A 14,763-nucleotide genomic window follows, 5' to 3' on the forward strand; every position below is an offset into this window, starting at 1 on the left:
TTATCAGGCCTTTGCCAAACTTGATGGCACGCTGAAGAGGTAATCAAACCATTTGATTCAGCTGTGTTGGAGTAGGGATGCATCTAAAAGCTGCAGGATTGTAGCTCTCGAGGACTGGGATTGGGCACCCCTGGTCTACAGTGTCAAATGCAGCAGTTGAATCGAGTAAAATAAGAATGACACTTTCACCAGAATCACATGAAATCACATTAAAAGTGCTGATTCAGTTCTATGAATTGCTTTATGGATGGATTCATCAATTTTAATTATTCCTGCAATGTATTGAAGAGCTATCACGTTATTGAGAGCTAGTGACAGAGTTAACAGTTTTTCTTGAAAGAAATTTGTTTTGTCACAAGTATCTAGTAGTTATCTTAGAAAAATTATGAAGTGATCTCTAGATAGTGGTAAAGTCAAAGGAGCAGTATGTTTAGACCCGAGAAAGCCCTTTTATACTGTGAAACATGAGCTGTTGCTACATAAACTTAAAGTGGCTGAGTGTCAAATGTTTGAAATGTTTGACTCATGGCTATGGATCCAAATCGCTTCCACGTTATTACAATACCTCTAACAGCTGACTGACTTTCTACACCTTGGAACTGCTTGGAAAACCTGAATTCAACAATTTGGATGTGTCAGTACTTTTGGCAGTGTAGGGTGTAAATCAGCAAGAGCCACAAGAGGGAGAAGAATTACTGAAAAGGCAAATAATTATGCCTCACAGTGATTTCAAAATAATTTCCATTTTATGAATTCCACAGAAATTGTACCAGTGTGTTCATGACATCACCTGCAGGGGTTGGATGTGTTAGTGATGGGCAGGAGGAGAAGTGCAGAACACTGGTGGATAATTTGGTTCAGGAGGAATCATCTGCCTTTCAATGTGAATATGACCAGAGAGACGGTGGTCAACAGCTGGAGGAAGAGAACAGCTGCACAACCCATTTTCATCCTGGGACAAGATGCTGATGTGCTGGAAGAGTACAAGTATTTATTGTCCACACTGACAACAAGTTGACCACCACACAGGCTGTATAAGAGAAAGCTGTGTTTCCTAAAGAACCAGAGATCCTTCAATACGAGCAGCAAGTGTCTGCTGGGGGAGTAGCATCAGAGTTTGGATAAACTGACTGCAAACTGTTATCCTGATGGTAATCCTGACCCTCTGCACCACCTAGTGGACAGGTAGCACAGCACCTTCAGACTGATTCTGCCCCTCTGCCACAAAGACAGAGGTGAGTAATCTCTTATGAAAACATGCTATTGGTAGTCTGCCCAGTAACTGCTCCTGTTGTTGTTACACCTTTTACACCTTTAAACACCTTTTATTTTATTTGCATATCAACAAAAACAAGACGATGAGTCAGAGTTAAACACAGAACAGCATTTGGTCCGTCCCCCTTCACAGGTAAGTCTTCCTACAAATCTTTGTCTGTTTGTCTTAGTCACAAACTTTTTCATGAATGATCGCCTGTTCTGTCATTTATTTTTATGTTTGTGTCAGAAAGTTGAGTCTTAAAAGCCAAACCAGGGACAAGGACTGCAATTCAGTCGTTGCAATTTATTTAAATGTAGCAAAGTGATCCCTGCTATATAAATACATTAAAACAAACAGGATATTTTTTATATTGGTTTACAAAACAGGAAAACAGAAAAGCTAAAATATACAAATGAAAGCAAACACTGAGAAAGCTTTTAATAAATTAATAAAGAAATGCTGTTAAAAAACAGACATATTAAATAACATACATCAGACATATCAGAAAGGACTGCTGAATGCTGAACAGCTGCTGGACATTACATGTGTGATCATCTTCTTTCATAGAGGTTCTTTAAACGTTGAGCCGAGAACATAAATGCGATCTAAAAACTCACGTATGTTGAATTTTCATTCACCACTTTGTAGCTTTCCTGCAAATAGTTTATGGATGAAACATCCTTGTAAAGAAAACACAACAATTAGACTCCAGGTAACAAATCAACGGACACTGAATGATTATGAAGTAAGGCTTTCAAATAATTATTCTCAACTTTTCCCATTTAGTATCATTCATGCTGCGTCAGTGCACACATTGGCATGATTTAGCCTTCAGTAGTCCTGTGTTTACCAGGTAATGTGTCAGTAGTTGTGTCTGTTGTCAGAGGAAGTTTGAGTGTGCGCCTGTTAGGATACATTCACAAAAACAAAGTCCTGATATTTGACAGTCATCAGCGTGCAGTTTATTCTGTTTACCACAAAAATTGGTTATATAAACTAATATTTTATATATGAAAAATAATATAAGAATAAAAAAATACAGAAAATGAAAACTACAGGTATATATTTAAAATAATCATTTTTGAACCAACATGCACACCACAGTGGGAGACGAGTACTGTTATGGCAACTTTTTTGATAAGTTTTCTGCTCCTTTCATTCATTCAGCAGGAATTAAAAGCTTGTGTACTGAGAGCGATACGTCCCACCTGAAATCTGCACGCATGATTTAAAATAGCCATTTAAAAATTAGTGTCCAAACTGACACTCGCTGCACGTAAACGGTTGTTTTCCTGAATTTCGGCCTCATCTGTCACCACCTGCTCCGGACTCTCCACATCCACGTAGTCCTGCAAAGAAGAACACAGTTTATTTAACAAATGCACAGTGTTTGTCTATCTGCAGGTACAAACTGGGAAATAGTTCAGAAAATAATTTTTATAGACACAATTCAACTACATGTGGATGCATTTAATAAAAAACACGATGAAAGAAAAGAGTTCTGCTGAGTGAAACTCAAACATTTTCTTCCCTGTTTGATTGAATTCATTTCAACAGAATTATCATGTTAATGAGTGCTTAAAACAGAAAGACTGAGGAGTTTTCTCTGAAAATACTGTGGAAACACTTAATATACTCGTGTTTTTGTCATGATTTTAATGCTATGTAATTAATATTTCTGCACCACAAAGGCCATGCTGTGATTTTTACAGATCCTAACAAAGAGAGAAGAGCTTAAAAACATGCTGCTGCTTACTGCATCGTTTTCCATGATGCTCTCCAGCATGCAGACGATGTCTGTGAACGAGGGCCTCAGGGTGTACGGCTCCTGCCAGCAGTCTCGCATGATGTGAAGTCTGTAAGGTCAGATATCGAAGGTATTCAAAGATACACAGTCTGTGATGCTTTATATAACAAAATACTGTGAAATGACTATCACAGTTGTTATTATCCTAAGATATATGAGGTATGGTACGGGGATTGGCAGAACCTGAATGAGACTCATCCAGTTTAGATATTGATGGGGGGACGAGTTGAACCCCTAAATTAAGCTAAAGGAAGAAAAAAGTTGGAAAGCTACGTCCAGCAGAACACAATCACTTTCAGTTTTAGTTTGGTAGTTTAAATATTCTCCTCCTGAAAACAAAACTCTTACAAATATATAAGCCATAAAGCTCGACAAAATACTCCTGACAATGAGCCTCTTTAGTAAATCCAGCAGCTTTTTAATGTCAGAAGGTTTTACACAGATGTTGATAGGTCTGATCCAAAATGCTCCTTTTAGATTTCTGCCAAGCTAAAGGGATGGAGGCAGTGGTGGTCCTAGCCTGTGTGGTGCCCTGGGCGAACACTCCCTCTCCTTAGGGATTAATAAAGTATGATTCTGATTCTGATTCTGATTGTTTCAGGATGACCTGCCATTATCCAATGACACATCTGCTTTCCTGTATATTTTGCTCGTTTCTCCTCCTCCACTTTTCTAATTTTTCTAAATAGAGCACCTGATGGCTTTGAACTTTTCTTGTCCATCTTGGTTTTAATTTTGCACTCCAGTATGAACACCCATCCCCCAACCCGAGAATCATATCCTAATAGACCTACACCTTAGTTCACAGATTAACTTTGTCTAAGGTGTATTTCTGAGATTTCGCACAACCCAGGATTCAAGTCATGAATACATAATGGGCTTGGATTTACAACATTATCAATGAAATGTGCTCTATTTGGAAGCAGCCGGGCCTCCTCTTTCGACGGGTTGTGCGTGAGACTTTAAATAATCAAACTGTAAATTATACATTTTAAATTGTTATTGATCCCTTTACCCCGAGTCCTAAAGTGTATATTTACTTTCTTACTCTTCTTATATTTATTGTTTGTTTACTTGCACTGCTGTAACTGGAGCCTCGTCGTCTCGTCTCTCTATATACTGGACTGTATGTAGCGGAGATGACAAAGTTTACTTTGACTTCAGCAGCGCGCAGGCGCACCGAGGGCTCTCGCGCTCAGTTTTCATGTATAGAATTTTGAAAAAACATCGGTGCAAATTATAAGTCTGTATCATAATGTCCGGTGTTTTCGTGTTTGTTGTTTTGTTTTTATTTTGTTTTATTTTGCGAGTTGGTTATTAGATGCTGCTCCAGCCAGCCAGAGAATCCCCCGCCGCCCCGCCCTCTCCTCCCTGTGCCGCAAGTAGCAGGCGCACCTCGCAAACGGAGGGCGCCCTTACTCCCAGCAAATGGGCGATAGAAAACCGATCGGTGCCTACGACATTCCCAAAATGCGCATGATGTCGGCGTAGCATGAGTACGAGCAAATTTTTTTTTTTTTTTTTTTTTGCCGATGCCCGTGATGCCGCCCCCACCACTATGCCGCCCCGGGCAACCGCCCGTGTCGCCCGTATCAAAAACCGCTACTGGATGGAGGTGTATTCCTACCTTCCTTGGGTGAGGCTGACTTTAGTAGAACTCTCTCTGCTTAATTGGCCTTTACAATTAGCCAGTCAGTCTCCCGGGTGTACTTACACCTGCTGTTCGTAACCTCTGGTTTGCCTGAGTGATTTTGTTCCTTTTGCAGTTTTGTTTTCCAGCTGTTTCTTTGTGTGTGACACCTTTGTCATTTGCATTTGCTGACTGCTTGTCATAACTCGTCGACTGTGCCTCGTGTGGCCTCTGAGTTCTACCAGATATCTTTCATTTGACAAGCGTTTGTTCTTAAATTTTGGATGTGCAAGTAATATTGCTCCTCACCTGCTGACAGGGACACGCTGGTTGCTTGTCCATCTTTGAATTCATTTTTAAAGTTTATTGTTTGTGTGGGACTCATGTAATGGGTGGACAAGATGAAAGTATTGTAATAGATATTGCCCCCCCCGCCATCCATAATTTCATGTGTTTGGCATTCTTATCATTGTTAAGTTATGCATTCAGTTCTTTATTACTATCTCTGACACATACTGTGCTCTCTGGCAATCCAGTTAGAATATTCCGGTCAATGATGATTCCCACAGGTGGGGTCCTGTGTGTTTTATTGCACAGATAGCCTGCAGAGTGCAGCTATGCTAAACTGAAGTGCTTGTGTTTTGTATTTGCAGGTGAGCACAAGTAATGCGATGATGTATAAACAGAATGATGTTGACGTATGAGAAATGTATTAGAGTAAGGTACTGTCATTAATGGAACACAACGCTAATGTCGGAGTTTGTGATTTACATGATGTACCTGAACTGGTGTTAAACGGAATATCACATCGCAAATGATTAATAAGGGGATCAGAGGGGAGTCTCCAGGTGCTACGATACTAGTTGGATGAGCATGCAAATGTGCAGAATATTGTAATATGAACATTGGTAGGAAAATACTGAGTAAATGAGTACTTTGTTAGCACAGAGCCTGCAGAGTGCAGCTACGCTGAACTGAAGTGCTTGTGTTTTGTATTTGCAGTTGCAAATGAGCAAGTAAAGAGAACGATATGGGCTCAAAATATTTATGACCACATTTTGAGCCCATACACCAGAGTCAGCTTCTGGTCAGATTTAGTCCGTTTTTTGCTCACTTTTAATCTTCGTTATTTTGTTAATTTTATTTATTGTCTAATTATTTATTCATTTGTATCTTTTATTTATTTATTTTATTATTATTTTATTTTCTTTGTCTGATTAATGTTTGGTTTCTAAACTATTAGCAGTTTTTTACTGGAAAGTACTTTGGTCATTCATGTTGTTTTTAAAGTGCTCTATAAATAAAGTTGGATTGAAATATGTTGTTTTTTTTCCTGTTTTTCAGCAACACAGTTTTATGTATTGATCCTATGATGTCATGTTCCGTTTTTTTAAAGCAACAGCGTCCACAAATGTTTCAGAGATTTGCTCTGAAGTTTCTCACAGTCACAGTGACACGTGAGTATTATTCTGCTAGAAACCTGAGACGTGAAAAACAATGTTTGTGTTTCAACAAAGCTCAATGAAAGCTGACTTTGTGTAAAAATTGATTGAATTATGAAGATGATTCTTCTGTTGAGAACACCAGTATTACTCTTTACTGTAGCAGTGTACACATGTGGGTTTGGATCACGAAACATGAAACACGCCTGCTGAGGGACCCACTGTGACGGGGGGCCGCTTTTTTCAAAACGAAGAAATAAATGTAACTTAACTGACATATATCAATAACTAATATACCAGATACAATTAACCTAAAGTGAGTTTTGACTTACATCTCTGGTCTGCAGCCTTCTGGGTTTGTGTTTTTGTGACCCATACAGATGTGGTACACCACTTGCTCTGATGTCTCCAGGTTTGGATACGGCAGCGTACCTGAAAATGTATTTATATCACAATTTCTCTTAAGTGGATTCTGTCACTTTCTAAATGAATATGTGCAGCAAATATCACTGTGTAATAGAAATCCCTGTGTGGATGTGGACTGTAGACTTTTAGTAATTTACAGTAAGACAGATAAAAGTTAACAGATAAAACTCATGAGTCTCATGATCTCTACAAAGAATGGCACAAATCCTGCAGGATCCACAAGCTATTAATACTCTGTCATTCAATTCAATTTTATTTATATTGGGTCAAATCACAACAACAGTTGCCTCAAGGTGCAGCTATTGCACTTAGACTGTAGACTTACAGGACATCTAACTTTTTAAATGTCATATGACTAAACTGGAGAGCGAAGTCAGTCAAAAGTAGGACGACAGGATGCTTTAGTCAACTTCTTCATGTGTTTGGATGTTGGTGACAGAGCACCAGGTTTCCACCGTTCTCTCTGTACAAAGATGTACTCGTAACCAATTACACAACTTTCCAGAGTCAATTTATGTTTAGCCATGCAGATATTTGTGATTACATTAATGATGTGTTATTTCATTTCAGCACTACTGATACCACAGGCAAGCTGAAATCACTGTGGCTGTATGAAGGCAGAGGAAGAAATCAGCATAATTCTAATCATTTTGAGTGAAACAAGCTTTTCATTTGAATGTTGTCCATTTCATTCTGCCAGAGTGAACAGCGGCCCGTTGTAATGACTTTCAACCAAAGCACAGAGCCACCACAACACAAGGCCGCTCTTCAACAAAGAGTACATTTGGAACATATTACTAATCAATTAAATGGGGAAGTCATGATTTTCCAGTGGTCAGAGAGCAGCCCAAACCACCAACTCACCAAATGTCTGCATCTCCCACAGCACGATGCCAAACGCCCACACGTCTCCCTTGTAGCTGTAGTAGTTGTTCTTGAAGTACTCTGGGGGGTACCAGCGCAGGGGGACGCGTTGCTGCACAATTTACACATGATGGAAAAAGTGATTTCACCAAAACTTAAAGGTGATATTTTCAACTATGTGAAACCATGTCAGTGTTTTCTGTAACTGTAAAACAGTGGGACAATTTTAGACATCTAAAAAGATCGTGGAGGAAATGCATGACACCATTACTGCTGGTCTTTTTCTGCACCACGGCTTCCTGTTGAAAAGGATGTTGCTAAATCTCCTGCACACATGCAGTAACACAGAACGCAAAGTCTGTTTCAAACTGGGCTCAAAAAAGAGTTCACTACATTCATGCTCAACCCTTATCAAAGGGCATCATATCACATCAAGTCAGACCAAACGTGAGATCAACTATGCAGTTACACTTTTTGGTTTTTTAATATCCAGGTTACATTTGAAAGTGTTGTCCTGAAGCACTTTCAGTCAGGACCACTTTAGCTAAAAAGAGATGGCCTTTTACATCCGCGGTAATTTAGATTTGCTGCTGTGGCTCGTCTCTGGGACATCCCCGCTCTTCCATTTGCATACATCCAAAGCCGGAGGTGGGGAGAGGAACAGCAGCAACAAAGCAATTCACCAGCAACTACAGACATTGATTAAGTCAGAAATGACATAAAAGGAGACACTATGGCGGAGGAGGGGGTGCGAAGCGGCCTAAAGACGTGCAGTAGCTTTTACAAAGGCATGACTGGCTGTAACTCAGGAGGTGGAGCAGGTCATCTGCTAAATATAAACACCAAATATCCTCGGGCAAGACACGAACTCCAAGATTCTCTCCTGAGTACAAATGTGTGTACATGTTAGACAGAAAGCACTTGTGCAGAGAAAGCATAGAAAACAGTGCTCGCATGAATGGACCAGCCTGTTTAAATACAGAGCTCGTTTAGGCTAGCGCTGACATCAGCTGATGTGACTGTGGCTGACTGTTCAAACTTTGCTCAAACCTCAAACATGCATTGATGTTACAGTGAGACTGAAACTACAGCGCGGGAGCAAAGCCGGAAACGTTTGGGTCACTTTGGATTTTCACTGGGAATGAAACACGAACGGAGGAAGTGATCATCCACAAATAAGACCAATGAATTTCAACATGTGCTGCAAAGCTGTTCAGCAGTCCGAGGACTGTGAGAAAAGGACGCTGTACATAGAAATAAAGAAATAATAGATTTAAAGAAATGCTTGTGCGTGTGTACTGCAATCTTACACGTGGGTTTCTCCAGCGACTGCTGCGACGGCTCGCCATTCGCGTCAAGTCTCGGGCGAGACCAAACTCGGCCACTTTCACCTCCCAGGGAAACTTGTTGACCATGACATTCCTCAGAGCCAAGTCACAGTGAATAATCTGCACAGAGAAGCAACAACACACCGCTTGGCACGTGTCTGTGTGTGTCTCTGTGTGTGTCTCTGTGTGTGTCTCTGTGCGTGTCTCTGTGTGTGTGCGTGTGTATAAAAAACAATCCTCTATGTGTTTACACCCCCCAAACATGACACTGTAACATTAATGCAAAATGTAAACACAATGATAAGAAGTGTGTTCAAACTGTCAAAAACAAAAGTCACACTGGGACAAAATGGGACCAGTATATTTCCTATCAGTCTGCTATGCTGTTACCATTTTGGAGCGCAGGTGCTGCATGGCCAGAGCAATGTGGTAGGAGGCGATGGTGAGGAGGCTCTGCAGCTCAGAGTCAGCACTCAGGTGGGCTCTGTTGGTCTGCAGGAAGGTCCTCAGAGTGCCGTAGCTCACATACTCCATGATCAGAATGTAGGGCTCTGCACAGAGAACATCCCAGTCAAACAGAGAGAGAGAGATGTAGGGCCTTACAGAGGGACGCACGTCCAAGGAGAATGCAACAGGCGTTACAAGTTAACTCATAGTTACAGGTTAGTTCATAGTTACAGGTTAGTTCATAGTTACAGGTTAGGTCATAGTTACAGGTTAGTTCATAGTTACAGGTTAGGAAAGGGGGCAAACTAAGCATATCTGTCGGTGTGGAGGAAGATGACAAACAAACTGGTTCTTTCTGCTCTACCTGAGCACTCTATAAAACACGTCTCATTTACCCATTCATACAAGCACTTTTTCATGGTTAAGTGCTTTTTGGCATGCAGACTGCAGCAGCCAGGGATCGAACCAACAACCTTCTGATTAAGAAGGTTCCAACCCGCTCTACCTGAGCAGAGAAACAGCAGTCTGTATGCACATATTCATCACCTGCAGTGGCGTTCCAGTCCAGTAACTGGAGGATGTTCTTGTGGTGCATCAGTTTTCTCATGATGGAAACCTCCATGTCCACGTGTTTGAGACGGACACCTGAGGTAGAGGAAGACACAAACGTCAAACCAAAGCCCAGATGTGATTGGCTAAATCAAAATGAACGTATTCAGTTTTGTACTAAAGCTCAGCATGATTCATGTTAAAAATAATTCTCATTATTATTCTTGTCCCGACTCTTAGTTCAGCACCTGAGCTGAACCAAAAAAGACAACAAAGAATAGTTGATGGATGCTAAATCTGTAGCTACAGCTGTGAGGAGTTGCAGATTCAGGTGGTTAGCCTCTGTGGGTTTGTCTCTATGGGTAGCTCCTTCCACTTCCTTTTACAGTATTGAATGCATTGTTGGCATACGGCAAAAACTTCTATTGTACAAGATGAATTTTGGTGCCGTCAAAATTCTCATAGCTCGTCTCAGAGCTGCGTTTGACATCACTGATCACAGCATTTTAGCAATTTCAAGTCTGGAATCCCACAGGGTTACGTGTCAGTGCTTTTACACTATACTCGCTTTGTTTGCAGCGCTATCAGTAAGTTATGGTCGGGGGCTGTCATATTAACACTGAGCTCAATGTCAAAAATGTATGAAATGGCTCAGACCAATTTGTTTTTCAGGAATATGTGATCAGAGTGATGACATGTTACAAAAACAGGAAAAACTGCATGAAAAATGTAAACAAATATGAGCTTAAAGAAGATTCCCACTAATTCTACTGAAAGACAGAATATTTGAACATCATTACAGTAAATCCTATAATCATTTACTTGGATGACAGTTTCCTCCTACTTATTAGGTCTGGTACTTAATTACTGCTTTCAGGGATGCTCCGCCTGCAGGCAAACCTCCAGTCATGTCCTTACCTTCCTTGCTGATCTTACAGGTGAACATGCTGTGGCCTTTACACGTCCCTCTGGTCATCCTGGCCTGGTAGAAGACACCCTCCTTTCCTGCTTTGATCAGCTGCAGAAGGTTCAGGTCTGACTTGGTGAAAGGAGGATCCTTGAATTTGAAATAGACCCGTTTGTACATCATCAAAGTAGAACCGCACCAAACAGAACATGTGAAACATTCATATTTATCTAAATCTATCATCATCTGAAGGTTCCTCTGCTGTGTCTACAGCAGGAGCACAAAGACATCCGTGAATCAGCGCTACCTGCTGCAGTTGCTGCAGACCTTTCCACAGCTTCTTGGACGAAGACCTGGCTGAAGTGCTGGGTCGGAGTGGAGATTTGGGAGGAGGTTCTCGCTCCTCCTCCTCCACCACCACAACTGGGATCGGCCTCGTAGGTAAGAGGGGAGGCTCTACCCGAGGCACAGCACTCATCAGCATCTTGTTCTGCCGGAGCAATCTGATTGTCTTGAGAGCGGATCGGTATCTGCAAAATAATGTAGACGGTAGAACAGGTAACACTGACCCAGGTACGAAGACGAAACACTCGGCTGCCTTACTATCAGAGAGCAGCAAGTCTGACGACACGCAGTTTGTGACTCTGAGCTAAACTGTGTAACTCCAAATGACATTGCACATAAACCAAAGATCCAGCCATCCAGTCTCTTCCACTTATCCTTGTCAGCGTCACTGGGGGGTGGAGCCTATCCCAGCTACCACAGGGCTGGACAACCGCTCACACTCACTATTATGGGTAATTTAGAATCACCAGTTAACCTGAACCCACTAACTGCGTGTCTTTGTGAGGAACCAAGAGAACCCACACAGACTCCACACACTCCCAGCCAGACAGCTTGCTCAGACCCAGGACCTTCTTGCTGTGAAGCAACAGTGATAATATTCCTAACCTTAATGAAAAGAAATCACATTTATCTAGAAATTCATTATCTATAAACAGATCACCGAGTCTTGGGAGCTTAATTCTAAAAAACAAGCTAAAATTGGTCATTGGATAAGAGACACATGAGTTCAGATGGAGGCTGCAGAGACTCAGCTGACCCTGAACCAACATTAGTTATGAATAAGTCAGTTTTTTGCTATCATTTTTCACTTTTCCATTTTTTGTAACACATCATCGTTTTAGTTGGTAACATGCAGCACAAATAAAAATGTTTTTCAGAATAAAAGAACAAGGAAAACCTGAGATGTGTTCTTTTTGGCTCATTTCAAAACAGTGACACATTTGAATGGGATTGTATGTTTATACTGAAAGATAACATATGATGCCAAAATATTAGAAACATCTAACTAGTTGCTGTATAAAGTAGTTCACTGGACATCTATGTCTATGAGTCTATGTTAACATGATTTCTTACAGTGGATAACATCTGTTTTTGGACCTATGGAGCTATGCATTGATAACAACAACAACAACAACAATAATAATAATAATAATAATAATGATAATGCAAAGGCTGAGCAAAAAAACTAGTTTCATCTTCGGTGTTTTAACATTCTACTTTAAAAGTACATAAACACTGAAATCTGAGGACTACAGATGTCAGGAAATGAGACGATCAAAGAAGAACATCTCACTTTTCCTCCTGAGGGGAAATAAACGTCTGCACCAAACTTCATACAGCAGGTGTAAGGTACATTTCACAAACAAGCAAAGACAAACTTTAAGGAAACCATTATAGCTGTTAACATTTGAGCGGCTCATTCCCGTCTCTGAAGCCAGTGTGGTCAAAAATGGGCTTTTATTAACGTCTGATCTTATCAAATATTCACGCGAAAGTATGTGAAAGGAAATTGCTATGTTTTATTTAATAATGCTGCTGTTACTGTTACAGCTTTGGTGAGGGCAGTCAGCTTAATTTGAACATAAGATGTAGCAAACAGACCTAGTGAGACTGAGGTCACGTCGTTAACAAAAGCCTTTTTAAAGAACTTAAAATTGACTTACTTTGTGATACACACGGCTCCCAGCACTGTGAACACCAGGATGGTGAAGGAGAGAACACCGCTGAGGACGTATACAATGGAGTAGACATCTGAAAGGCCACAAATAAGTAAGTCTAACATTCACGAGCTCTTACAACGTGTCAAAGCCTCAAAGCTCACCTGAACAGTCTTCCATGTTCTCTGCTCAGTGTTTGTTTTTCTGGCACAAACTGGTAAAAGAACATCAGGCTGGTCTGGAACAGCGATAGGAAGAACGTTTAGAACGTTTCTTTTTTTAGAGCTGATTCACTGAAGACCAAAATAAAAAGAAAGCACAGGAAGAGAGTAACTAAATGCTCAGTTACAATATGAAAAAGCCCTACCTGTGCTCTGTGACAACTTTGATCAAGTCCATGCTTCTCGCCTTAACCTGCCAATCAGACACCAGACAGTATTTATTCTGTTTGGTCCCACTTAAAAATTCAAAAATCAGCCTTGTGCTGGATAAAATGTCTGACCCGTGTTGTGTTCAGCAGGAGCTCTCACAGTACATCAACCACAAGACAATCAGAGGAAATGAAGCGAAGCAGCAAGTGGTTTGAGATGCACCGTTTCACCTCACGCTGATTTCTAGAATGAGTGTGAGTCCACTTCACACTAAACTGTATTCATGTCAGCTCTCCCAGCTCACGCAGTAATGCTGCAGATGCTCGGTCAGTTTGTAGAAGTATGAAAGTTTCTCAAATATTTTACTGAAAACTTTAATCATGCAAACTGTTTTTTTTTCTTTTAACTCTTTGGTTTACCACCGCACCCTCTCATTAACCACAGTGGAATATTATTTACTGCTGCAAAAATAGAAATACCACAGTACAAACGACATAATCTCAAGTTAGACTCCCTCTAAGACGTTATCTGTGCAACTTACAGTAACAAACTTAGAAGCAGATGCCATGTAAAGTGGCTCAAATCAATGTAACAATGTTACATTTGATTATTTGATGGAGCTTGTTTTAAGCACATTATTTACTGTTGGGTAGTTTATTGTTCTGAAAAATGACCTCACGTAAATGTTTAATGACAGCTTTGATAAGCTTTTTGGGGCTGCCAACAGAAATAGAAACAGAATCAACTGGTCATATAAAGTAACCACATTTTAAATTTAATCACACCCAAAAGTTAATCTGGTGCTAAGTTACCAACTAAAACACACTGACAGAGTCATTTTCCATGTCCAACATGTGATCAGTCACACAGTCCGTCTCTCTGCTCGGACACTCTAAAAACACTTGAAATGTCAGTCAGGATTAGGCGAGAGGCGGAAGAGCCCCTGACTGGTGCGCAGGGCAGAAAGAGTAGCGGTGTTTAATTCAGAGAAGCTGCTGCAGAGCCCCTGTGTGTGGTTTCCTCTCTCGTCTGTTAGCAGGCTGACTGCAAAACACTGAGGAAGGACAACAAAGGTCAACAACTGTTTTAAATTTGCTGCACTTATTCGTTATGTCAAACTCAATCATGTGAAACCACCGCTGTTTTTAACATGTTAGAATGCTTACATTTGCTCATTTGCACCAAATAAAAAGTCAAGTTTAAAATACATCCAGGCAAAAGAAATTAAGGTCCAGAGCTTTGTGGTCTAACCTCTGTCTGCCAAAACTCGCTTTAGGTGCATGTAGTGTCACATCTGTGGACGAGCCCAGGCGTGTGGGAGGCTGAGAGATACTGGGTAAATACAGTCGTGTCAACACACAGCACACATTTCTGAAACAAGCTGCAGAGAGCTACTCTGCAGTACAAAAGTGGTAAGCTGGGGTGAGTACATATAGACACTGCTCCAAAAAAATAAAAAAAAATAAAAAATTAAAGGAACACTTTTTACTCAGTTAAACTTGTGGGATATTGCTCTGCTCAATTAAATAGCAGAAGGGGCTGTTACTCAGTTTGCTGCTATTAGAGTTCAGGATGAAATCCTTGTGAGACCCTGTGCTGGTGCAGTGGGTCCTGCTTTCCTCCTGGTGCTCGACAGTGCCCGGACTCATGTGAGCAGATTATGCAGGCAGTTCCTGGAGGATACCACTGCCTGGTCTCCATGCTTGCTGGACCCAAATCCAATAGAACACT

The 14,763-nt window shown here is 40.8% G+C and overlaps 1 protein-coding gene across 2 annotated transcripts; it reads right to left on the minus strand.

Annotated features, from left to right (window-relative positions):
• Positions 1–1,681: 1,681 nt before the first annotated feature.
• On the minus strand, positions 1,682–13,375 carry si:ch211-167j9.5 (tyrosine kinase receptor Cad96Ca). Of its 2 annotated transcripts, XM_005474432.4 has the most exons (13): positions 13,164–13,375; positions 13,029–13,075; positions 12,826–12,899; positions 12,668–12,755; positions 10,966–11,188; positions 10,670–10,808; positions 9,749–9,847; positions 9,146–9,306; positions 8,738–8,875; positions 7,428–7,539; positions 6,470–6,569; positions 3,015–3,114; positions 1,682–2,607 (listed from the first exon to the last, which is right to left on the minus strand). In XM_005474432.4, exons 3-13 carry the CDS (start codon positions 12,839–12,841, stop codon positions 2,500–2,502), a joined length of 1,284 nt encoding a protein of 427 aa, XP_005474489.1. In that variant the 5' UTR covers positions 12,842–12,899; positions 13,029–13,075; positions 13,164–13,375; the 3' UTR covers positions 1,682–2,499. The 2 variants fall into 2 exon arrangements, with proteins under 2 accessions (XP_005474489.1, XP_019200914.1); XM_019345369.2 differs by having other exon boundaries at positions 13,029–13,374.
• Between the last annotated feature and the right edge of the window lie 1,388 nt (positions 13,376–14,763).

Source organism: Oreochromis niloticus, linkage group LG14 (genome assembly GCF_001858045.2).
Source record: "Oreochromis niloticus isolate F11D_XX linkage group LG14, O_niloticus_UMD_NMBU, whole genome shotgun sequence".
Lineage (NCBI taxonomy): Eukaryota > Metazoa > Chordata > Actinopteri > Cichliformes > Cichlidae > Oreochromis > Oreochromis niloticus.

Coding starts and splice junctions, on each gene's coding strand:
- si:ch211-167j9.5 (XM_005474432.4), bottom strand. Junction 11,189..12,667: donor GGAGCCGTGTGTATCACAAA/GTAAGTCAATTT, acceptor ATTATTTTGCAG/ATACCGATCCGCTCTCAAGA. Junction 9,848..10,669: donor CTGTAAGATCAGCAAGGAAG/GTAAGGACATGA, acceptor CCTCTACCTCAG/GTGTCCGTCTCAAACACGTG.